The 26,279-nt window shown below is 39.1% G+C and overlaps 3 protein-coding genes and 1 pseudogene across 7 annotated transcripts; 1 reads left to right on the top strand and 3 right to left on the bottom strand.

The window, feature by feature from the left end:
* Positions 1–936: 936 nt before the first annotated feature.
* LOC121756019 lies at positions 937–7,219 on the bottom strand (annotated as a pseudogene).
* A 4,357-nt stretch (positions 7,220–11,576) lies between these two features.
* LOC121755546 (probable protein phosphatase 2C 58) lies at positions 11,577–14,230 on the bottom strand. 3 transcript variants are annotated; one of them, XM_042150857.1, is made up of 6 exons: positions 13,567–14,076; positions 13,411–13,475; positions 12,505–12,756; positions 12,164–12,440; positions 11,927–12,084; positions 11,577–11,835 (listed from the first exon to the last, which is right to left on the bottom strand). In XM_042150857.1, exons 3-6 carry the CDS (start codon positions 12,640–12,642, stop codon positions 11,698–11,700), a joined length of 711 nt encoding a protein of 236 aa, XP_042006791.1. In that variant the 5' UTR covers positions 12,643–12,756; positions 13,411–13,475; positions 13,567–14,076; the 3' UTR covers positions 11,577–11,697. The 3 variants fall into 3 exon arrangements, with proteins under 3 accessions (XP_042006791.1, XP_042006788.1, XP_042006790.1); XM_042150854.1 differs by lacking the exons at positions 13,411–13,475; positions 13,567–14,076 and adding an exon at positions 14,118–14,230; XM_042150856.1 differs by lacking the exon at positions 13,411–13,475.
* A 1,341-nt stretch (positions 14,231–15,571) lies between these two features.
* On the top strand, positions 15,572–20,198 carry LOC121755544 (protein TPX2-like). The gene is made up of 20 exons (XM_042150850.1): positions 15,572–15,823; positions 16,311–16,390; positions 16,489–16,544; positions 16,624–16,737; positions 16,834–16,874; positions 16,965–17,130; positions 17,212–17,311; positions 17,394–17,507; positions 17,596–17,871; positions 17,957–18,019; positions 18,108–18,185; positions 18,278–18,436; positions 18,518–18,652; positions 18,749–18,829; positions 18,909–19,028; positions 19,122–19,288; positions 19,395–19,503; positions 19,580–19,639; positions 19,742–19,836; positions 19,920–20,198. The coding sequence occupies exons 1-20, from the start codon at positions 15,667–15,669 to the stop codon at positions 20,035–20,037; spliced, it is 2,289 nt and encodes a 762-aa protein (XP_042006784.1). The 5' UTR covers positions 15,572–15,666; the 3' UTR covers positions 20,038–20,198.
* On the bottom strand, positions 20,151–26,000 carry LOC121755545 (eyes absent homolog). Of its 3 annotated transcripts, none has more exons than XM_042150853.1 (6): positions 25,943–26,000; positions 21,923–22,175; positions 21,667–21,834; positions 21,342–21,435; positions 20,653–20,835; positions 20,151–20,562 (listed from the first exon to the last, which is right to left on the bottom strand). In XM_042150853.1, the coding sequence occupies exons 2-6, from the start codon at positions 22,109–22,111 to the stop codon at positions 20,288–20,290; spliced, it is 909 nt and encodes a 302-aa protein (XP_042006787.1). In that variant the 5' UTR covers positions 22,112–22,175; positions 25,943–26,000; the 3' UTR covers positions 20,151–20,287. The 3 variants fall into 3 exon arrangements, with proteins under 3 accessions (XP_042006787.1, XP_042006785.1, XP_042006786.1); XM_042150851.1 differs by having other exon boundaries at positions 25,852–25,989; XM_042150852.1 differs by lacking the exon at positions 25,943–26,000 and adding an exon at positions 22,342–22,474.
* Between the last annotated feature and the right edge of the window lie 279 nt (positions 26,001–26,279).

Below are 26,279 nucleotides of genomic sequence, written 5' to 3'. Positions count from 1 at the left end.
TAAATACATTTTTTTTTCTTAATATATACTCCTACTATTTAATTAGGTATACACTTATTTTGAAGCTACACTAGTTTCATGGAGCGACCATGGTATAAATTAATGACAGACTATAGAGTAGTATATACTAATTACTAGGACAACAAATAGGGATTAATATTACTTTCTTGTCGAAAAGTTAGGTGATTTAATCATTAGGGCAGGTGTGCGCTAAGGGAAATAGCAGTTAATGAAAACTGAATTGTTGTTCGAAAAAATTATATTAAAAATGGATGAATTGACTTTTAGATGTATCTAAATAATTTTTTTTCAAGGAAGATGCATCTAATTAATAGTAGTATCATATTCACAAGATTCCTGAGAATATTAACCAAAGAATTGAACAAATGGAAAAAATAAGAAACAATATTTATCAAATCCAATATCTCACGTGGCATGTTTGCATGCTCTTTCGTGTTCATATATCAGTAATACTTCTAATTTAATTCAGATCATGTATAAGCAATTGTTAAAATGCTCTGTATATATGCTTTGACATGTCACAAAAACACACTCATATTTGGTAATCTTCAACTATTAGCAACAAAAGAATATGTAACCAAGAAAAATAGAGACATAATTAACGAAATACGGTGTTCTTTAATTAAGAAAAAGATCAAGATAGAATATGGTACATTACACTTCACATTGATCATTGATCACCATTGAAGCTGATCATCAAACAAGAATTACACCTCCAAATTTCCCAACTTAATTAAGAAAACACATTATTCATCTTCATCAACACATACTTGAAAACACCTTAAGTCGAACAATTTCACCGCTAAAAAAAGTAATCTCACCTATACATACACCCTTCTCCGTGTATGTATACACGAGCCCTCCATTCCTCATCCTCCTCATATATACAGAGAACTCTCCGTCTTCTTCTATCATTCACGTCAGCAGATCGTTGACCCACCCGAGATCCGGCCCACCGGAGCCGCCGTCATCTGTCAAATTCCTCCCGGAATATTCCACCGGAGAAAACTTGCTCTCGCCGGAGTAGAACTTGCTATGCCCACGCCTCACCGGTGTCGAGGGCGACATCACGAGCTGCGACTCCTCGACGTTGAAATTCACGTCGAGCCACGGCAGGCCACCTGCCGTGCGGCTGGGGCTCATGGCCTCGAACGAGGCCATGAGCTCAGCGAGCGCGTTCCTGTAAGAGGATGCGCTACCCCTCTCGCCCAGGGCGAGAGGGGAGAGGGGAGAGGGGTGGGGAGGTGTTATGGGCCATGTGGCCCATAAGGGTCGATGTCAGCGAGGCCGACATCGAGCAGTGGCAATAGAGGCAGCAGTGGTGGCCCACCGCCGATTTCTTATCGGCGGTGGCCGGGGAGGCGTCCGAGTCGGGGACGATGCGGAGCTGGCGGGAGGAGTGCGCAAAGAAGCACACCTTCCGCTTGCAGCCCTTCCCGTCCTTGCACCCCTCGGTGCGGTAGCGGGAGGGGTGGAGCCAGCACTCGAAGACGCCGTGCGAGAATTCGCAGGCGTCCCCCTTCCCGCAGTGGCCCTTCCGGAACTCTGGGCAGGCGGTGCCAGAGTACTGGAAGCGGCGCGGGTCGCGGCGCCGCACCTTCTCGCCCGGGTGGGCGAAGGGGCAGTCGGTCCAGTCGTGGCTCCGGCTGCGGTTGCACTTCCGGACCTTGAACTCGTACATCCGGAAGTGGTCGGACGAGTACGGGTCGTCCGAGTCCGAGTCGGAGCCGTCGTTGTTAGAATAAAGAAAAAGATTTCATTAAGTTAGGAAAGAATAAATCAAGAATCAATTACCTATATCAAGGGATTGATTATATCATGTATAGAGTACAATGATTTAGTTACCATATACAAGACTTGTAATCATATATTTAACCTATACGTTGGTAATGAGAAACAATCAAGCTTTTACCCAAATCCTTTCCTTTGCCGTTTAACATGGCATCAGAGCCAGCAACGATTCTGGGAGCTCAGAATCAATATCATCATCGCTCATAATCCCTTCCCAACCTCTTGACCAAGAACCTGTGAAAGAAAACCATGTCAGATCCCGAAAAAGGGGCAACCGGCGGCCAGAACACATCCGAAGCGGATGAGTTTGCACGCCTCTTTTCTAACTTCATGCGTAAGAATCTTATGCACAACAAACCACCAGAAATCCCCGAAACCAAACCAGAAAAAAACACATACAGAACCGATTCTCAACCCTTGACAGTAGGGTTCAAACTCAACGGAGACAACTACTCGATATGGTCCATCCTGATGCATAACGCAATAAGCGGAAGGGGGATGGTATCTCACATCACTGGAGTCCCATCCCCACCACCAAGAACAGATCCAACGTTTACACAATGGCAGGAAGCCGATCATTGTGTATTTACGTGGCTTGTTCAAAACATCGAAACCAAGTTGGTCAGCCGAGTCGCTCAACAACCGACGGCAAAACATATATGGGACAGCCTGGCTGTAACATACAAGAGTGGCGGAGATTCATTGCAAACCTACGACCTTCACCGAAGAGCAAGCACTTTAAAACAGGGGAACTCCACATTGGAGGAAGTGTGGAACGATCTCAACGAGATCTGGACTGCAATCGACCAGAAACGGCCAAACCGAATGCAGTATCCGGAGGATATCAAAATCTACAATGAAGAGACAGAACAAGACCGATTATATCAATTCCTCACTGCATTGGATGATAAGTATGAATTAGTAAAAAGAGAGGTGCTAAAGATGGAGCCACTTCCCTCAGCCGAGCAAGCATACAATATAGTAAAAAGGGAGGATATTCGATCGGAGATCCTTCGCCCTGCAGACGGACGAACCCAAGCCGATGGAATCGGAGCAGGGTTCTTCACGGCGCGAAGGCCGAACCACTCCAATGCTCCACGCCGCGGCGGCGGTAGTGGAAACGGAGGATGGAGTCAACGAACCCCCGATGAACGGAGAATGGATGAAGATCGATCCAAACTAGTGTGTACAAACTGTGGAAAACGAAAGCACACGAGGGACCAATGTTTCGAATTAGTGGGGTACCCGGAATGGTGGGAATCGAAACATAAACCGTCAGCCGCTCGCCCACCGTGGAGCAAGGGACACGCCGCCGCGGCTGTCGGAGCAGATGGAGGAGCAGCGAACCACGCCGCCACCGGGGGCAACCGCGATGCGGCCGCTCACGCTCGGGGCAACGAACAACCGATTGGAGGACCACCGAAGACAGCCGGAGTTGCCCAGTTCGCCGCTGCAGGGGTCCGACCAGAAGAGGAAATGGACGAAGCGGCGGGAGGTAACGGGGTATTAGGGTTAGGTTTACAACCTAACCCTCAACCTTTATGCTATTTCGAAAAATTACCCCATATCAATTCATCTTTCAATTCTGCCCCAAACACTTTCCGAAATATTAAATTGACCCCCAGTTGTGTTGAAAAATACAAATCAACCCCAATTGAATGTAAAAATCAGTTTCAAGTACTAGAAAATTTTGGGACTGCGTGTACAGCATCTGTAGGGTCTGAAAAAATTAATAGGTGGATTTTTGATTGCGGGGCTACTGATACAATGACTTATGATGAGTCGGATATTACTAAACCTCATAAACCTCATTTATCTCATATTCAGACTGCTAGTGGGGAATTTACTGTTGTAGAAGGGGCAGGGACTGTGAAGATTTCTCCAACTTTAGAGTTATCTAATTGTTTGCATGTTCCTTCACTCTCCCATAAATTATTGTCGATAAGCCATGTAACACGAGAATTAAATTGTACACTGCTGATGCAACCAAACTTCTGTCTATTACAGGATATCAGGACCGGAGAGATTATTGGGCGTGGCACTGAAAGCAACGGGCTGTACTACGTGGATGAGATAGCCCAAAAAGGAGCTGCCATGCTAACTCACGGGCCTGCTGTCAGGGAAGCTTGGCTTTGGCACCGACGCTTAGGACATCCTTCTCCGGGTTATTTAAAAATGCTATTTCCTAATATTATTCCAAAATCGAACATGTATTGTGAGACTTGTGTTTTGGCCAAAAGCCATAGAAACTCTTATCCTTTGAGTAATTCTCGTACTGAAACCATTTTTGATTTAATACATTCGGATGTTTGGGGACCCGCACCAGTAATCGGGGGGCAGGGCTTTAGATACTTTCTTATCTTTGTGGATGATTGTACCCGTATGACTTGGGCATATTTTATGAAGCATAAATCTGAAGTTGTTGAACACTTTATCCACTTCTATAACCTTGTCCAAACACAATACCAAAAATCCATCAAAATCCTTCGATCTGATAATGGGGGGGAGTTCATCAATTCCAAAATGAAACAGTTCATCCTAGAAAAGGGAATGATACACCAAACCACATGTGCCCACACTCCCGAACAGAATGGGGTAGCCGAGAGAAAAAACAGAATCCTACTAGAAATGACCCGAGCCATGCTCATCGAGTCACAAGTTCCAAAAAACTTCTGGCCTGAAGCCCTTGCCACTTCCGCCTACCTTCTAAATCGGCTACCTACCCATATCCTACAATTCCAAACACCAACCGATATCCTAGCCCTACAGACAACTGTTCCCCAACACCTTTCTCTGGCACCCCGTGTCTTTGGCTGCTCAGTCTTTGTCCATATACCGAAACATGAACGAACAAAGCTATCCCCTTGTGCTATTAAATGTGTATTTGTAGGCTATGGGGTAAACCAAAAGGGTTATAGGTGCTTTGACCCTAAGTCTAACCGTATGTACACGACCATGAACTGTGATTTTCTTGAATCGGAGTACTTCTACACCCATCTTAGTAGTCAGGGGGAGAGTGATAATAGGGAAAACATTAGTGACCCACTAAGCTGGGTGTCAATGCCAAGTGTACCAGAAGCGGACCTACCAGAGGAAGCAGTACGCAACTCCGCTGGGCAAGTCTCTGATGTGGTGCAGACTGAAGCAGCAGGTGACACAAGTCCTGATGACGACTCTCCGCTTCTGATATCGGATGTAAGTACTCTTGCTCCTGTCAATGAGATTATTGGATCTAATGTGGTGGATGAGACTCAGGGGGAGGATAACGTCCAACCTGAAGAGGTTGAAACAGATGAAATTGAGGGAATCGATCCTGACACTGGGAGATATATACTACCTCCAAGGGCGAACAGGGGAGTACCACCGAAGAGGTACAGTCCAGAGAGAATCAACAGAAAGGCGAGATACTCTATCGTGAATCTCGCGAAAGGTCACTTAACTGAGATGGCTCAAGCATTTGAGGAAGCCCTCTACGATGAGGAAGAGATCCCACAGTCGGCAGACGAGGCTATGAGGAACAAGCATTGGAGAGACGCCATGAAGAAGGAGATAGACGCTCTAATGCGTAACCACACTTGGGACAAGTGTCAACTACCCGACGGAAAGAAGCCAGTTGGGTGTAGATGGGTGTTCACCATTAAGCGGAAACCGGATGGAAGTATAGAGAGGTATAAAGCTCGACTGGTGGCTAAAGGGTACACTCAGACTTATGGAATAGATTACTCTGAAACTTTTTCTCCAGTAGCCAAGATGGACACAATCCGAGTACTACTCTCCATTGCCGCTAATCGAGATTGGCCACTATACCAGTTCGACGTCACAAACGCCTTCCTTCATGGAGAGTTGAAGAAAGAAATTTACATGGAGGCACCACCAGGTTTTTCTAATGAATTTAAAGTAGGTGAAGGATGCAGATTGAGGAAAACTCTGTATGGGTTGAAGCAATCACCGAGAGTCTGGTTCGGTAGATTTGCTGACGCAATGAAGAGCTATGGATATAGACAGAGCAACTCAGACCATACACTATTCTTGAAGAGGCACGAAGGGAAGACTACCTGTTTAATTGTGTATGTTGATGACATGATTATTACAGGTGATGATGCAGAGGAAATAAAGAGTTTGAGGGAAAAGCTTTTTAAAGAATTTGAGATGAAGGATCTAGGTAATCTGAAGTACTTCTTGGGAATTGAAGTCCTCCGCTCACCGCGAGGGATATTTTTGCGGCAGAAGAAATACATCTTGGACATTCTAGCAGAGACAGGCCTACTAGAGTGTAAACCAGTCGAGACCCCGATTGCGCAAAATCATGGCCTAAGGATACAAGATGGAGCTGAGGCAGCAGATCGAGGGCGGTACCAGCGTTTAGTTGGGAGACTCATCTATCTATCTCACACTAGACCTGATATTGCCTATGCTGTAGGGGTGGTGAGCCAATTTATGCATCAACCCCAGGCCGAACATTTAGAGGCTGCACTGAGGATAGTTCGATATTTGAAGGGAACCGTTGGTTATGGAATAGTGTTCAAGAAAAATGAAAGCTTAGAAATCCATGGATATACTGATGCAGATTGGGCAGGTAATCCAGTGGATAGAAGATCGACCTCAGGCTACTTCACATTCGTTGGAGGAAATTTGGTAACGTGGAAAAGCAAGAAGCAGAAGGTGGTAGCTCTGTCTAGTGCAGAGGCAGAATTTAGAGGAATAAAGAGTGGTCTGACTGAGATCATGTGGCTAAGGAAATTGATGACAGAGATTGACTCTACTCCAAGTAAGTGTCAGTTATACTGCGATAACAAAGCCGCTATAAGCATTTCAGAGAATCCCGTGCAACATGACCGAACAAAGCACGTTGAGGTGGATAGACACTTCATCAAGGAAAAGATTGAAGAGGGAGTGGTCGAGTTCCCATTTGTGCGTTCGGAAGATCAGTTGGCAGATATACTAACCAAGGCGGTTAGTTCGAGGAGTCTTGAAGATGTTCTTGGCAAATTGAGTATCGGGGATCCCACTACTCAATTTGAGGGGGAGTGTTAGAATAAAGAAAAAGATTTCATTAAGTTAGGAAAGAATAAATCAAGAATCAATTACCTATATCAAGGGATTGATTATATCATGTATAGAGTACAATGATTTAGTTACCATATACAAGACTTGTAATCATATATTTAACCTATACGTTGGTAATGAGAAACAATCAAGCTTTTACCCAAATCCTTTCCTTTGCCGTTTAACAGTCGTTGTAGGGGAGGAATTTCGAGAATCCAAGGCTGCTGCCGGCCCCGGACTCTGAATCGGTGCCGGCGCGGCGGCCGAGGAGGAGCTGCTTGCGGGGAGGGATGTCGAGGGATTTTTTGGAGAGGAGGAGTTGGTGGGAGTGGTGGAACTTGTGGTGGTGATCGGTGCCCATCATTGTGATGATTTGTGTGGGTGTGAGGAGAGAGAAGGGGTTGAGTTGGGTTAAATAGGGGGGAATTGAAAAGGGGGTGCATGGCGGAATAGTATGCATGCAGAGGGAGATATGTGGCAGCTCGAGATCAAACTACTACATGTAAAATAAAATAAATAAATAAAAAAGATCGTTATAAAAATTTGTTAAAGTATTATTAATAAAGAATCAAGTTCCCCTTGTTAAAAATAGAGGGATACTAAAATTAGAAAGGTAACTAGTTTTATGGTTGACCCAAAAAGTAAACAAGAGTTTTGATTATGGATGGGTGAAATATTAGATATCATGAATTTAATTTTTTTTTATTAAAATTTTGTTGGGGAAAGTTGCTTTTTTTCCCTATCAAATATTATGAGCGACTTTTGAACAAAAACTTGGCCTATTAATACTCATAGAGTGGCATATAGATCTCACTACTTGAAATTCAAATAAGTCTCTAGCTAGTCTAGTAATCAATTGTTACAATAGTGTAATTGAACTAAATACTAAATCATAAACCACGCTAATTTTATGCAATTATGATGTACTTGGTCAAGTTTATCAATGGTAAAATAATATTAACCGTCATCAACTTCATTAATTAACATTTATTGAATCTCAACTATGCTTGCTGCCATTACATGTGCACTTAATAACTTGTTCATTTACATTTTCTATTATATGCATGTTATTTTATTTAAGAAAAATGTTTATGATGTGGGTGGAAGTATGTGTTTAATAGTGGCAGTTTGCAGACTATTTAGTGACTGCACAATTGATTTTATATGAAATAAAAAATGTACTATATGAAAATTAAAATGTAAATGAAGTATTTTTAATTTAATTAGGTATTGAATAAAATATTTAAAGAGATGGATGGTGTAAATAAGTGCTTATTACTGCTTAAAAAGTGGATGGTTTCTTGAATTAAAAACAAATTATTAAATATCAAAATAAATGAAAGTGGACTTGAATTGTACTTGTCAAGTATGATACTCTTTATCGAGTTATACTAAGTACATACTTACTATCAATATATTCATTGTTATATTATTATATTTCAAAATATATGTACCTAGCTAGAAAAATTATTAGAGTGAAACATAGACGCAAATAATAAAACAATTTAATTTCAATAATCTTTATAGGCAGTAACTCGAGTCTATCCTCAATTCTTTACAAATTAGGGTACTTTAATTTGTTTTTCAAAGATGGAGATGAAGGAAATATCTTTGAATTATACTTTAGAAATAAAAATTTCCTTGATATATTTACTATAATTATATCCCTTTTCTTATCTCTATTTTGTTTTTTTTCCAGAATTAGTGAAGTCAATCGACATGCAGTTAGATCTGATTTGGCCTCTTGTATTAAATTCTCTCAGAAAATATGATCTGTAAATTAATTTGATTTTCTTTCAACGAAAAGAGGGAAATGAAATAATAGGATTATTATTATTGATTAATTTATTAATGATGTACTTAATATGCTAACTTTATTTCGCTTTTATTTTATTTCCTGCATTCGACAAAGTGTAGCCTGATCATGACAAGAACGTTTTGTCAATAGAAGAGTTCATATTTATCGATCGATTTAATTTAATTAATTGATCGTGACACTCAAGTCTCAGTATATTATGCAAAAATGGGCAAACTATCGAATTCAAATTAATTTCCAATACTAATATACTTCTATAGGCCCGCAAATTTAATCCGTGGGTTTCGGGTATACCCGACCCTGACCCAATACCGACAGGTTTTGGTTACCCGAAACCCGAAATTATGGGTTCGGGTATGAGTTTGGGTAGTTTATGTTAGAATTTTTCGGATTTAGGGTACCCGAAACCCCGTATTAGGATACCCGATTAATTATGTATTTGTGATAAATATTTATGATAAATATTTTTATTTAGTATAGGTTGCTTTGACATTTTATTATTCTATTATCTCGACTTTAATACTTCTTTACATTCGTGTTATGTTCATGTTGCATTATTTATGTTCTTACTTGTTATTTTTTGAAAATATATAGTTATGCTTTCTCCATTTTATTTACATGTTCATTTAATGTCTTAAAAAGATGTTTTAATCTCTTTTATATTTCAGTTTATGCCAAAAATTTCTTTATTTTAAAATTAAGTAGTGTCTATTTGTTTAATGTCTATTTTATATAGAGAAAGCTAAAACATTAGAAATTTAGAATTGAAGTTTAGCCTTTTAATAATAGTCAACAAATAGTAGTATTGCATTATTTTTAATAATTTCTATTCTCATCACAAAATAATTTATATAAAAGTAATTTTAAATCTAATAATTTCGGGTTTATGGTTACCCAATTAGTTGGGCTCGGGTACCCGCATCAGGTATTAGGATACCCGAATTTGCATACGGGTCGGGTATTGGGTATAACATTTTTTAGATTTCAGGTTCGGGTAGCTGAATTTTCGGGTTTGGATACATGCAGGTACCCGAATTTGCAGGCCTATACTTCTATGTATTTGCAGACTATTTATATACATATATATTTTAACTTTTAATATCCCAAACCATTTAATTAAAAAACTAAAATGTATACAGCTTGTGTATTTATCACAAAGGTGACATCAGAAAATTGATATAAATTTTACCTCCACCTTTTGAGAAAAAAAACGTAGTAGAGATTCTTGAGAAGAAAATTCATCTCTAGATAAGACATATAGTTAGAAAGGAAAATAATATTTACTCCATGCCAAAAAAATCATCTCTAGATAAGATATATAGTTAGAAAGGAAAAAAAAGTTACTCCATGCCAATAAATGTGACTCCCTTTTCTTCCTTGGATCATACCACTAAAGTGGCTTTAAAAAAAAGAAATTCTTTTACGTACAAAAATTGACAATCTAACAAATGATACTCCCTCTAAATCTATTTTTTTCTAGCACAAATTTAAAAAAATATGAACCGTATAAATCAGAAGGCATAAAATGATAAAATGAGATTTTAATTGGCCAAAAGAACAAGTAATGCTCCCTATTTTACAAACAAATTCAATATTTCTAATATTTGCCGAGCTTTGATCAATAGTTTGTGCCACAATAAAAAGGAGTAAATATTTAATTTAGTTATTTTTTTTGTTTGACCATATGTATACCGAACTCGTCTACTAATCTTGCTCGATCGAGTTTGCGAATTAAGGTTGAAAGTCTCCCAGCAGGTGCTCGAGACCTCGAGGTTATTATAGCTTCTTGCTGCCAACTGCGCTACGACCCATTGGTCTATTTTAATTTTTTTTAATGTAACGCTTAATCCGAATGTGCATTGTGACAAATCCACACATGAAATTTACATAAGTTTAAACGAAACACTGAAGTGTAACACCTGCATTGCTTCACTATTTTGTCATATCTCATTTTGATCCCATGAATACAATTGGTCAAAGAAGAGGTTGATTTTGGTGGAGGCGGACACGTGTCATCCAGTAAAAGGAGTATCTCGAAAATTGCAAGAATTTTGTATGTTTGCACTGAAAGATGGAAGAGTTAAATGGAAGTTGGTTGCGTAATGATGGGCTCAAAGTTTGGGCCTCAGCTCTGCTGTTGGACCCATCAGCATTTGATAACCACGTGGCACGCACGTGGCATCATCGGGGTTAGAAATACAGAGGCGGTGTAACAGCCATCGCTGGCTGATAGTGATCAGAAAACTCATAAATATCGGCCGAGCTTCTGCATCATGAGTTCGGTGGTAGCTTCACGACTAGGATTTAACGTACTCCCTCCGTCTCAAGATATTAGACTCATTTTTTTGTGTATAGAAATTTTCTCAAGATATTAAACTCATTTTTTTTTATATAGAAATTTAGGAGGTGTTGTTTAGTGGTGTAGGTGAAGTTTGTAATAAAGTAGATTAAGTGATGTGATGGTAATAATGCTAATTGTAATAAAAGTGTTAAACTGTAGCCAAATCATACTTAAATTCCTTAATTTTTTACTATAAATAGAAATGATTCAAGTGTGTTGGGACATCCCAAAGTGGAATACGAATTTAATATCTTGGAACGGAGGGAGTAGTTTTTTTTTTACTCTCATGGCTAACGATGGAGTCGGCCGACCACTTACCCCACCTGAATCTCTGACATTGAGTCAAAAAACGCTTATGCTTTATTCTCTCTTGCATAAAGCAATGTTTTAAAGATTAAGATCGGAAATCGAATCAGTTTGATGATTTGTACATTAAAATAAACACACGAAACAATAACAACACGATCCAACATCTTCATTACCCGAGTCGGACATGGTACACAGCACGAAGGCAAGAAAAACACGAAGACCGGATGAAGACGCGAAAACGCAATGCCGATATACGACAAAAGTATAGAATCACATAATTTTTGGAATTATAACATTATACACAAGTATGTCCCAATCTTCTTCAAATCCTATTTAACAGCTTTGGGAGCATTGAAACTGATCAAATCAAAGGCTAATGAAACCTCACAACGATGCAGGAGATGTCGTCCTTGCTCTTCCTCGACACCGCCTCATCCACGAGATGCTTCGCTGCAGCGTGAGGGTCCTTGATCGCCTTGATGGAGTCGACCGCTTCCTGGTTCGATATGACCTACAAAAGTTTAGGAGAAGTAAAGACAATGCATGACTCATAACTTCTCTTGTTGCTAATCGAACCGAAGAGAAGTTTATCAAATGATCACATTCCACAATCCATCGCTTGCTAAGATAACGAACTCAGCATCGTCATCGTCTATGGCCTCAAACGCTATATCAGGCTCCGAGGTCATGTGCCTCTTCAAGCTCTTGTCGCCAAACGCCCTCGCCACCGCCAGCTGGCCATCAACGCGAGGGACGTCGCCTGTGGCAGTTGAGAAATAGATTACAATTGATATTTTGGAAACAAAAAGGAGGGATTATTTGGTAGAATGATTATGTACCGGGCAGGTTTGATACGAATCCACCCTTGCTCTCGATGAACTTCCTTTCCCTGCTAGGTTCATGGTCGACAGATAGTTGTTTGGCGACACCCTTCTTGCTGATGACAGCCCGGGAGTCTCCTACGTTTGCAACCACGAGCTTCTGTCCATTGATCAATATCGCAGTTACTGCTGTCGACCCTCCTTTCCCCAGTTGACCCGATTTCTCTAATATTACCTTATCCATCTTCTGATACGCGTTCTTTAGTGCATTTTTTGGGTCGGTCCAGAAATCGCTCTGTTGGAATATAAGAAATAGTATGAGGAATGTTACTGAGGAAACGGGAAATGTAGCACCATACCTCGTTCAATATAGTGTCGAAGAGGTGAAGCTGCAGGTAACTTGCAACGTCGTGCCCCATGTGTCCGTCGTAGATAGCAAACATGCCCAACTCGTGCTCGTCTACCATCTTGAGTTCTGAAACTAGATAGTCTTCCATGGCGTGATTCGCCTTTCCTTTCGCTAGATGGGAGCCGTGAGTAACGTGCTTGGCAAATTTGCTGCCGCCTTTCTTTGCATCGGGCGTGAGAGGAGTGGAGAAGCACGCCTTTTCCTGAATCGGAAAGAGAGGTTAAAGTTGAACGATCACTAGTGGTGTCTAAACAACAACTGGAAATACACAGATGCTTAGCTACAGACACAAAAAGAACAAACCCGAACACAAAAGTTGAGCTAGACTTCGTAACTGTCATCAATGAAGGATGAAAAGCCCAAACCCGAACACAAAAAACGACCATCTTCACCACATAAACAGAAAATGCAAGTGGCATATATCAGATTTGAATCATATCATCAGCCTATATCAGATAACCGATCATTACCAAGAATCGGAAGCCAAGTAAGCGACCAAAAACACTAAAAGGCTATATCTATCACAGTATAAAAAGTGAATCAACAGATAACATATCAGATTAGCATCATATTATCAGATAACCGATCATTACCAAGAATCGGAAGCCAAGTAAGCGATCAAAAACACTAATCGGCTATATCTATTACCATCTAAAAAGTGAATCAACAGTTGACATATCAGATTGGCATCATATCATCAGCCTAGATCTATTATACGATCAACATCAAGAATCGGAAGCCAAGTAAGCGACCAAAAACGTAATCAGTAAAAATTGCATCAACATTTCACCACATGAACAGAAAAAAACAATGGCCATATCAGATTAGCATCATAACATCAGCCACATCAGATTACCGATCATTATCAAGAATCGGAAGCCAAGTAAGCAACCAAGAACGCTCTTTTTCGAATGTTGTCGCCTAAAAAGTGAATGAACAACTTCACCACATACAGAAAAAGCAACTAACATATCAAATTGTTGGCATCATATCATCAGCCACATTAGATTACCCATCATTTCCCCAAATCGGAAGCCAAGTAAGCGACCAAGAACGCTCTTTTCGAATGTAATCGCCTAAAAAGTGTGTCAACAACTTCGAATCCATAATTTCTTTATGATTCACAATAACAGAACATAGGGAAGCTTCACTACAATCATCAAATGCAATCATATTAATAAGCCTCCACAATACAGAAAGAGATAGCAATCAGCAAGTTGTTTTTTTCCCCCAAACTTCAACCCTCAAATTTTCCCAATAAGGATGTGTACTGACACAACAACATCCATTTTTCCTCTGCAGCAAACTTACCAAAAAAAATCACAAATTTAGACCATTTCTTGATTCAATCTATGCAGATCAAAGTTTTGCACAAACTTACACAACATTTTCCAACATCCCTTTACACTAACCAACAAAACCCCCCTAACATAAACAGAAACTACACACAGAGATAGGAGTAAAGAAAGTAAGAAAAAAAACTGCAAATAAACGGTTCAAGAACTCGTAAAATGTTACAAATTACTCAATAAATAGCAGGAGAGAGAAAGAGGGAGAAGTAACCTTCATCTTATTGAAGATTTCTCTTCCTCCTGTCATGGCTGTCTCTTTCTCAGAAAAAAAATGGAACTCAATTATTCAGCGATGCACAAAAAGATTGAATTTTTATTAGACCAATTTATTTATTACTGTTACTAGCTGTTTAATTCATCGATAAAGATATTATTAGTCGACAGTTTTGACTTTTAGACCGAAAAGGTGGCGCCAATTAACTATAAAGGATAGAGCTTTAATTTTAATTTGGCCTCTTTGTAGTAACATTAGGTCTCTACAAAAGAAATTTTAATAATATTAATCTTTCTGTTAGCTATTAGGAATCCTGATTTATCATTTTAGTTTATTCACCATTAGAATTTTCGATTTACTTTTATTAATAAATGATACCACTTTCTGTTAATTTATTTCATTTGCATTTTATTATAAAATTAATATAAAAATGGACTTCACATTCCAATATCATTTCTCACTCACTTTCTTTTTCATCACTTAAAACCTGTGACGAATTCAAATGAGACTCGTAATGGTGGACGGACCGAGTATTATTTTATTTTAGGAAATTATCCAATTAAGGGATGTTGGTTGAAAGCTTGGGGTGAATGGTTTTTTCTAGTGCTACTAATTTGGAATTTTATGTTAGCTATAGTAAATGGGCCAAATTAGCTTTTAACTCTTTATGGCCTTATAGGTTTTAGCTAGGCCCTTTTGAGATAAATGTTTGTTCAAAAACTAAAATAGATGTGATCAAATCTTGTCTTATAAAAATTCTGATTATGATATTTGATACCTCGACATTTTGGTGTAATAAGATTACTTGGTGATTAAATATGGTATAATTATACTATAAACTATATACCCAATTAACTCATACCCCTAAATGGAGTCCATTTTGGTCAAAATTAATTAATACTAAATAATAATATACTTCTGTAAATTAACTGTTTAACAACTACTATAATATGATTGCTTGAACCAATAGTGGTCCTCGTATGAATTTGGAACCAGTACAACATAGTTTACGTTATATTTGACATAATTTTGCTACAATATATTTTTTTATCATTATTTACTTTGTATATACAATAATATAATTTGGGTACATTAAATGAAATTTATGCTATCCAACCGCTCCAAACACGACCTCGTTTACTTTTACACCTAAATTTATTCTGTTTAATTAAGAAACACAAAAAATAAACCACATAATTAAATGTTTGGAAAATTGTACTCCAGTAGAAACAAACCATGAAGTTATATCAAATTTTAATCGATGTCACAATTTTCAATATCACCCAGGAAAATAAATTAGAATTTAGCCCCTTAAATGTTTATGAAATAATTTATTTTTTCTTAATATTATGTCCAAATAAATAGAAATGGATATGGTTTCTAGCCGTTGGCACATCAATATATAACAGTCACCAGCTCCACATTTCCCTTTTTCAAAATTCGACCGTTAAACAAATCCAAAACGTTAATATCCTTCTCTCTCTAAATCCACACTCACCAGTTACACTGCGAATTACCGGAAATCGTCGGTTGTTTGATCGATTGAATGGCGGCGGCGGAGGAATCAAGTAATCTATCCATGATCGACGAGGCGTACGAGTTTTCGGCGCCGCGATTTCACGATTTCCTGAAGGAGGAGACTGCCGAGGAAGTTTGTAGGGCGGAGCTCTGGTTCGAGAGCGCCCTCGCTCACGCCCCTTCTCGTGCGTCTGCTTCCCCTCTTTGCTTAATTTCGATGTTAATTTGTTTCCCCCTATTGAATTTTGAGAGTGGTAAATTTAGGGATTGTAGATTATTTTCTTCCTAAATATCTTGCTTTGAACCTTTTTAACTTTTGTTTTGTGATCTATGGGGTTTTTAGTGGCTTGGTAACTAGCATTTTCTGGAAAATTTGGTGGAAATTGCAGTATTTGTTTCATCATCGTTTTATGAAATGTATTGAAATAAAATGCGAATGAAACCTTTTGTAGTATTATTTATGAAAATTTCAAACTTTTGTATGATCATTAAATAATGACGAAACATTTTGTATGAATTGTGTTTATTATCTGTAAAGTCTTTACGTAGCAAGAGTGAAAAAGTTGATAGTTGGAAACTAATTGATCATGAAAAGTTTTTTCTTGAAGATAATTGTCTATAGTTAGTTAGCCTAAGTGAGGATTCATGTTTAGTATTTTTTTGGTTTTGCAGCATTTATGCCTAGAATCAGAGCTACAAGAACAGTTCAACAGATTCTTTGCAATTTCAATGAAGAACAGCAAATGCAGAAGGTGGATTTTTATATTTTGTTTGTGACTTATTTATCATATGAATGTTATGTGGATATATGTATATATGTGACAAATGTAAAATGTTCTATTTGTTTCAGGTGCCAAAATCATCTGAGAGTTCATCAAATTCTGCTCAAGAATCAACTCCTACATTGTTAGTACACTTAATTACTTTGTGTTGTTGCTGTTATATTTCTTCAGAGGAAGCGTCTGATTGTTTACCTACATTACAGACATAAAGCAACTGAGATTTCAACAGAAGCAACGGAGGAAGTTCGAACTTGTAAGGAAATTGAGAAGACAACAACACCTAATGTAGGAAGCTCATGCTCTCAGCAAAAGCAAAAGTATGTTCTTTTTCTTGCACAACTTGTTCTTAATGGTTTAGGTAGTCAGTTACACAGTCTAACGAGCAACGGTGTTTTCTGTTTCCGATTGATCAGCATTGCACAAGGCTCTGTCCCTAAGGAGGCTGCTGTCCAAGGTCAGTCAGTCACCCACTTTTTCTTCATGAGTTTGCGTAGAATACGTTTCTTCTTGAGTCGTGTCTGAATTAGGTCATTTGTGCTGTTAGGACCCGAGATTTGCTGCACTCCAGCACCACAAAAGCCGAGGGATGATAGGAAGCTTCAGACAGCAAAAAAGATTGCTAGTATGCTGAAAAATTCTTCAGCCATTAGTTCAACGAAACAGCTACCGAAATCACAAGCAAAGAGTGCTAAACCTTCTAGTGTTAGAAGGTGTGGATTTGTTTGTAGTATGTTTTCTTTGTTTAGTTAATCATGTATAATCATGTGCTAAGAACTGGTAGTTTTTCTCAGGGAAACAAATGGCAATAAGAACATTGTCGGAACTCCCAACTTTGCCCATGAAAACCGTGCCATAAAGAGGCAAAAACTGGATGGAGGAAAGTCTAGACAGGTAGATAGATGCTATACTGCAACTTCATGGTTTTCGAATTTTCGCTTTATTTAACGTGTGGTTTTGATGATGTTATTTTCAGATTCTTACAGTCAACAAACCTTCGAATCTGCCTCACAAAACAAGAACTGGAATGGTCAGCAGCAGCTCCAGCTTCTGCCCTGCAACTGCTAAAACTCATAAAGAAGATAGAAAGGTAAGACAGTGTTAATTCAAGTGTTGTATTGCTTTCTTTCATGAAGAATGTTGTTGTCAGGATGCTGAACTGTCAATTTATTGTTTAGATGTACGTTCGAGAACCAGCAGCGCCATTTGTTTCTACGGCAGAAATGATGAAGAAATTCCAATCAGGGACAAGAGATGTGTCTTGTTCTCTTTCTCAGAGTATTGCTGCTGGAGCAATGCAGAGGAAGCCGAAGCTTACACTGACAAGGCCTAAAACACCTGAATTCGAAACGTCTCAGCGCTTGCGTTCTGTTAAAATCAAAAGCTCAGCAGAGATTGAGGAAGAGATGATGGCTAAGCTCCCTAAGTTCAAGGCTCGTCCACTGAACAAAAAGGTAGAAAAATCATCGATTTCAAAGAGTTTTTGAAACACATTTGAGACATGTATGTTCATCCTTACCAGTTTTGTCTTGTCAGCAGATCTTTGAGGCCCCATCTTTACCACCATTGCCAAGAAGCACACCCCAGCTTCCGGAGTTTAAGGTAGACGGACGTCTTTACTCAGTGAAAGTTAGGAAAAATTAAATATTATTCAACCAGATTATATGAAACAATGTCTTCATTTGGACAGGAATTCCATCTAGAAACAATGTCACGAGCCACTCAGAATGCAGAAACATCTACTGTGGCCTCGGTTGAATCCACAGAGGTAAAGCTACGGTCGAGTAATCATCAGTTCTTATCGCCTTGGTTTTCCACGAGGCATAAAATTCATCATATACACACCCTTGTTTTTTGCAGAGCCATCAGTGGAAACCAAGTCATCTTACTACTCCGAAACCACCTGTTCTTCATACATCTCTACGAGCGCGTCCTCCCGGGATCAAAAGTTCTGAGGAGTTAGAGAAGGAGGAGCTTGAAAATATTCCACATTTCAAGGCAAGGCCTTTGAATAGAAAGGTATATTCATTACCACAACTTCTGTTAAAATATTGATTTTTTGCTCAAACACCGTTGTTTAAGAAATTTTCGATTGTACAGATATTTGAGAGTAAAGGGGACATGGGAATCTTCTGTAACATGAAGAAGCAAGTTACCATTCCACAGGAATTTAATTTTTCCATAGATAAAAGAATCCCTCCTCCACCAACTGCTGTTGTAGACCTCTTCGATAAGGTAGCAGAACCGTGTTTTCCTAAGCCCTTTTTTTTGTGTTTAGCAAGTTAGTTAGTTATGTAGCTAAATATTGCTTCCTTTTCCTACTCCTTTCAGCTTTCATTATGTTCGGAATCTCAACGTGAAAAACCTCTTCCAAGAATTACTGCACCAAGTCCATTCCATCTCCACACAGAGGTACAGACACCTTCTCATGAATAAATCCATTGGTGTTTGTTTTCTACTACTTCAATTTATTTTTTTCCTACTTCATCAGGAAAGAGGGGCGGAGAAAGAGCGAAGGATAGCTGATGAACTCTTGCAGAAACAGTTAGAAGAGGAGAGGGCTAGGATACCGAGAGCTCATCCATATCCATACACAACTGATTATCCTGTGGTATGCATATATAACTAGTACTACTATCTTTTATCTCTCGTTCATTGATGTGATGAAAGAAAGCTGTAACATGTAATTTTCTCTCCACTGCAGATTCCGCCAAAGCCAGAGGTGAAGCCATGCACGAAACCAGAGCCATTCGAATTGGAAAGTTTGGCAAGGCATGAACAGGAGATGCAGAGAGAGATGGAGGAAAGGATGAGGATGGAAATGGAAGAAGCTGAGATGAGAAGATTCAAAGCCCAGCCTATCTTGAAAGAGTATGAACTCAATGAAACATAATGTTTGTTTATTTCCATTTTTCGGCTTTCCTATTATTATGGCTCTCGCTGATTATGTCGAACTTTTAATATCTATCAAAATCAGGGACCCGATTCCACTCCCGGAGAAAGAGCGAAAGCCCCTCACAGAGGTTCAAGAGTTCAATCTACATGTCGAAAACAGGGCTGTTGATCGAGCAGAATTCGATAAAAAGGTTACCCTCTTTTTCAATAAGAAACAGTCTGCCAAAAGTTGTGTTTTTTTACCATCCTTATTATATTTATAACCAGATAAAGGAGAAAGAAATGGTCTACAAGAGGTACAGAGAGGAGACAGAAGCTGCAAAGATGGTGAGCAACATACATTTCTTTTAAATACTCCTAAAATCCATTCAACTTGTGTCACTTAATATTATAAAAGATCTAATTCAATGTAAAAAAAATACATTACAGATGGAGGAAGAGAAGGCTTTGAAACAGCTGAGGAGGACTTTGGTTCCTCATGCAAGACCAGTACCTAATTTCAATCATCCTTTCTTACCACAGAAGTATGCATCTAACACCAATTCTTGTTCCAAAGTCATTTTTGGCGAGTGCTGCGTTTTCTGATACGTCTTCTCTGAATGAACAGGTCAGCCAAAGAGATTACGAAAGCCAAGTCCCCAAAGCTGCGTGTGAATTATAGGAAGGAGAAACGAAGGATGGTCGCTGGTAAAGCTTCGGGTGCAGCAGCGTGCCATATGAGGTGACCGACCCTAATGATCGGTGCAGGGTGTTGTGTCCCCTTGAACTACTACTCCATGTGAATCATGTATTTGTTGATTATTTTGTACAATAGTTCGATGTTATTGTAATGCAAATATGTTCAAATGACTGAAATATATTATATGATAAATAATCTCATCTTTCACGAGGAGGTTTCATATAGGAAATTGCACAAAATACAGCCAACATAGAAATCCAAATAATGTATTCTGCTTAACAGGAAAGAACCCATTGTTATAACAACTCTTTTGTTTTTCTACTATCTTCATTATCATCATCTCCATACACGATCGAAAAATAGTGCTTCAGCTCTCCGGAGTTGAGACCTGGGAACCTGTGGAGACCATTTGGCTGTGGATCGATCTGAACAAACGGCCATTTCATAGATTCAGCAGCTTCGCATTCTTCCCAGCCATCCCCGATAGCACAGAATTGGACATTCGGCCCTCCAAAGCGCTCTTTGATCCATGTGAAACACTGGGGCTTCCCCACATCCAGCGAGCTATAGACTGGAAAGCAAGAATCAATTAGCAAAGGCCAGAATCGGCATTCTTAAGAGCATAGATAGCGTTCTTAAAGTAATGGGAGAGTTAACAAACCATTGTCGCAAGTAATCATATTATCAAGCCGATAGAATAGGCATTTGACCAAGCTGGGTATGAGAGGTCCCGAGGTTACTAAGACATTGATGTGCTCAAATGCAGCATCATTAGCACCATCTGCGTTTGAGGAGGGTGTCGATTCTCTTCTCCGGCCTGCACACTGCTCCAAGCAGGCCCTAGCTGTATCGAGTATAAACAACAATTAGGAAGTATATCAATATGATAAAAATGATTCAAAAGCTTCCCTAAACAAAAGCATAAAACAATTTGTTCTTCTCTGAGAAGGAAAGGTGATATCCAAAATAAAATACAATAAAGTTAGTGAAATTCAAATTTATCATATTTGGCTTCATTAAGAAAGCCAAAACTAACCTAAAAGAAATGCAGTGAACCAAATGAAACTCACTTTTGCCAAATCTAGTTCACACCAGTTCTAGTCTCATGCTATACTCTCGATTAAATAAGTAACCTTGTCGAAAAAAGCAGCCTTTTAGCTCATTAATATAAGTAGAAATACAAAGGACACCAATGAACTTTGAGGCAGTTAGCTCGTTAACACAAATACACTATCCAGGTATTGACAAGTTTGTCTCTTCTTGCAGATTATGTTACCAGCAAATTATTATCTCTAGTAGTTCAAGAAACTTATACAAATCATCTTGTACACACAGAGAGAACACTTTTACCTGAAGAAAGCCACCTCTCTGTGTAAGTGTCAGTCAAGTCATACAAACTTTCCCACAATCTTATGATATCTTGATTAAGAATACTATGCAACCCCTGCAATAACATAATGTTGTTATGAAATATAGATCAGCATATCATGACTTCGTCCTATGTCTATGTGGAAACATTATGTTCATAAATCCTTTTGAATTTGTAAATAAACTCATGAGAAATAGTCTGAGCAGTGAGGACTTGGGAAAAATTATAAGCAAAGTTAGATGCTTTATACATGTTAATGTTCTTGAACCAAAAGAGAAATGGAAAAGTCCCTAATCTACAATGTACCTTTCTATACTTCTCAGCTACAATGCGGTGACGGTAAGCCAATTTACGTTTGTTAAGGTCATCAAGTAGCGGGCCAAAACCATCCTGACTAAAGTTGTAACCAGAGAGGTCTGCGCCGTCATCATATTGGTTCAAGAAATCAAGATACGGTTGATTAAAGCTCTCAATCTAAATAATCATCTCATATGTCAGCTAAAAGTAGCAAATACACCAATGCGGAAATATGAACAAAGCAAAAAATAAAACATTCACTTACTTGATCATAAAAGAAATGTGTGTCACATAGTTTAAGAATATGGTTCTCCCAAAGTTTTCCAAGATTTACACCATTTTTCACATCCTTTAGACCATTAAAAGCCTCAGCATATGTCCCAGTCAGTAAAGATTTGAGCAAAATAAGAGTCTCGTCCATGTCCCAGATGTACACCTTCAACTTCTTATCCATGCTTGCTCTCAGCAAAGTATGATGAATGACTCGATATAGACACCAATGGTTAGCTCAGTGCACCCTGGAAGATGAAATTCCCCTTTGACGTCATTCTTCAATCACTTTAACTTTAATCAGTTTTGAATTCACGAAGGAAAAATATTGCTAATAACTGAACAAATACAATGCTTCTTGTCAAAATTCTTAATATCTTGTCCCACATCGACTTGGTAACGATCTTAGCTCACCTATAAACGTATGGATAACCCTCCCCCTTATGCACAGCGCTGGCTGCATTTCTCGGAAACTTAGCAGCTAGCGACATGAAGGCCGGGCTTGAAATCGTATCATTCACGTTTTGTGCAAGATATGCTCCAACTATAGAGTCCATAACAGAACCTTTCCACTCGAAAAATTTTCTTTCACCTTGGATATGATTGATGCGTGACATAAACAACTCAATCTGTACTTCTTTCTCATCACGCTCTCCATTGCATTCAGTAGCTCTCAAGATTTCATTCTCTAAAACTGTTTTGGCTAGTTTTTTCTTCACAATCTTGTTTGGTCCATTGAGCTCATTTGGCAATGTTGTAATGCTACTGATCAATTTGTTATTCTGAGTTCCCTCAACGAGATTTTTTGCATGTCTTCTCCTATACGCGAGAAGAGTCCGAGGGAGCCCAACAGCCTTATCCTCGTGCTCATTCTCACTCGTATCATGATTTAATGATCTGCAGCATGTTCTTTTTTTTCGAATGTGAGCACTCATTAGCATCCGTAGCAGAAGCTTTGCCATATCTAGCAACGATATCCGGTGTTGTAGGTGCAGGAACACCCCTAGAGCTACTTGGTTTAGGCGAGACCAGACCAATTGCAGAAATCGAGCTGCCAATAACAACTTGTACATCCTCGGCTTTGCCTTTTTCATATCCTTGTTCTTGGATATGATTCACGCGTGACATAAAAAACTCAATCTAACTATCGAATAATTCCTTCTTGGATTTGGATTCTTTTGTTTTGGCTAGTTTTTCCTTCACTATTTTGTTTGGTCCTGTTGAATCATTGAGCTCATTAGGCAATGCGGTAATGCTGCTGATCAATCTGTTATTCTTAGTGCCCTGAACCAGATTTTTTGCATGTGTTCTCCTATACGCGAGAAGAATCCGAGGGCGCCCAATATCCTTAGCCTCGTACTCATTCTCACTCGTATCAAGATTTAATGATCTGTAGCATGCTCTTTTTTCGAATGTGAGTACTCATTAGCATCCGTAGCAGAAGCTTTGCCATATCTAGCAATGATGTCCAGTGTTGCAGGTGCAAGAACACCCCTAATGGTGCTTGGTTTAGGCGAGACTGGACCAATTGCAGAAGTCGAGCTGCCAATAACAACTTTAACATCATCGGCTTTGCCTTTTTCATCTCCTCCCTGTTCATTTGTATTTTGAGTTTCTGTATTGCGTCGCCAATGATGCCTTGTATGAGTAAGAGTGTAAGTATTATTTGTGTTGCTTGATTCCGGCCATTTTGACATCTCCTCCATTTTCTTCATATCCTTAGCCTTGTACTTAGAAGATCATGGTCTCATGAGGCCTCAAACTAGGCTTCGTGCCTTAGAAACGGCATCTATCCGAGTGGCCAAGAAAAGGAAGAACTCTTCGAGAATAGAGCATACATCTATCCAAGTTGTCAAGAAAAAGAAGATAAAACTTTGAGGATGAGAACCAAGACAAAACATAACCCTGCACTTCTGAATGATATGAAAGATTGTCACTCCAAATATCAGAACGAGAAGAAGATGTCCGAGGCATCAGACGCTGTTGACTGGGATTCGGTTAGGAGGGCCGGAGTTGGAGAGATATCGAAGGCCATTCAGATAAGAGGACAGAACAACAATTTAGCTGAATGGATAAAGGATTGCCTTAAGGAGTTGGTGGATAACTTCGGGAGCACGGATATGGAGTGGATGAGAGACGCTCCGCCTCTAAATGCAAAGGAATACTTGCTGAACATATACAGGCTGGGATTGAAAAGAGTGGAGTGCATACGCTTGTTAACGCTACAACACAAAGCATTCCCGATTGACAGAAACGCTGGAGGAGTGGTCTTACGCCTCGGATGGTTTCACCTACTAAATGAAAAAGGAAATGGGAATCCAGAGATAGACTCGATACAGATGCATCTTTGGCCGCATCTATCTCATCTGAAGTGGTCGACACTGTATGAACTACACTGCCACCTCATCACTTTTGGCAAGGTATTCTGTACAACAAAGAATCCAAATCCAAGAAGGAATTATTCGATAGTCAGATTGAGTTGTTTATATCACACGTGAATCATATCCAAGAACAGGGATATGAAAAAGGCGAAGCCGAGGATGTACAAGTTGTTATTGGCAGCTCGATTTATGCAATTTGTCCGGTCTCGCCTAAACCAAGTAGCTCTAGGGGTGTTCCTGCACCTGCAACACCGGATATCGAAATTGGCCAATCACCCCTTAAAAGGCCTTATAAGGGGGAGGGTTATCCATATTTTTATAGGTGAGCTAGGATCGTTACCAAGTCGATGTGGAACAAGATATTAAGAATTTTAACACGTCTTATTCCAACAATTCAGATACACACAATGCATTCATCCACCTATGTATAATTTAAGCTCCCGCTAAGTGCAAAGCCTCTAATCTGATGTTTTTATTCTTTTTTTTCTATTCACTTTTTGGGGGGTTGGGGTGTCCAAAAGCCTCATTATGATATTCTGAAAAGACTGAGAATAAGATGCTCGGCTTCAGCAGTGTGTTATCTATGTACGGCTGTGGCATGATCTTAGTTTTATTAGTTACCAAGATAGCGAAAGGGATGCAGAAACTAATCTACGCAAAAGATGACAAAACCAAAGAGAAACTTGGGTTATATCAAAGTATATATGGCAGGATGTCCCACTTCAACAGAATCATCTTCCTACCAATCTAGTTCTATCATTTTACAAATAGAACAACCGCTACCGTTGAAGTTCATGAAATGAATCATATCCCCTATTGACTTTAGGATATCACTATCTCAAGTCAGCACCAGTTATTCCTTCTCCAACATCCTATATCTTCCCGTTGACAGATGCTGGCACAGTTCAAGCTTCCAATGCTCATTGCAGTGCCATCAACATCTATCATCAATCCTAATATCATCAGCCACATGCTCTCATTATAATCTAATATTTCCTACATTAATATCCGCCGTTCACTGTATTGCTCGTGCCGATACTTTTACCTCAGGTATGGACACCCACAAGCACATCATTTTCTAGCTATTCTATGTTAAATTTGCTTCATCATTAGCTCAGCAACGTAAAAGGAGATACGAGGCAAATTAACTAGCTCCTATCAGTGCCGCTGCTCGTTTAAGAAATTCCGATTACCAGGGATTGTGTCGATCACTACACATAATCATCACCACATTTCAACAACTTCTTAGAATAATTGCAACATAATGTTTGTCAAAAACTGCGATTGGGAAACCACTGATTCATTATACACATTTCATTAATCAAAATCCATCTAAAAACAAAGGCCTTTCAGCAAATCAGCGGGCGTAACATAGAATTCTAACAGTGAATTCAAAGACTAATTCAACCGCACACATCAACCGATTTTACAGCTAATTCACCATGGTAATAAGGGGAAACGTGCAATAAACACTGAAATTACTCAGTAAAAATCAACGGATCATTACAAAATTGAATGAAATATATAAAAGATTGAAACTTACATAGAAATTTAAAACCAATTTGAGCAATTGCGAACCGAAGATTGAAATTTGAAAATGCTGGAGAAATAGAAAAAAGGTTTTGAAGAATTACCAACGAGTCAGCTGCGGTTGCCACATATTTTTTATTTTTTATATTTTGTTAATTTAATTTCAATGTTTCTATTAATTTTAGTGAAGTAATTAGATCTAACCACAATTAATTATATAACGTACTATAAAATGTCGGTGTCATTCGAACTTTTTATTATATATAAAAATATGTTTATTTTATTCTTCATTTGCGTTTTGTGTATATGAATGTAGGTAACTAAAAAATATGTTTATTGGAGGGGGCTTGGGAAGAGCTTTTGGTGGAGGGTTTTTTCGAGATGCTTAGGGCACCCGCAACGCTGTGCCGTTGCGGTTCCTATGCTGTTCCGGCGGAACGG

Source organism: Salvia splendens, chromosome 11 (genome assembly GCF_004379255.2).
Source record: "Salvia splendens isolate huo1 chromosome 11, SspV2, whole genome shotgun sequence".
Lineage (NCBI taxonomy): Eukaryota > Viridiplantae > Streptophyta > Magnoliopsida > Lamiales > Lamiaceae > Salvia > Salvia splendens.
Note: the sequence above shows the minus strand (reverse complement) of the source record. Positions and strands in the feature narration are given on the sequence as shown.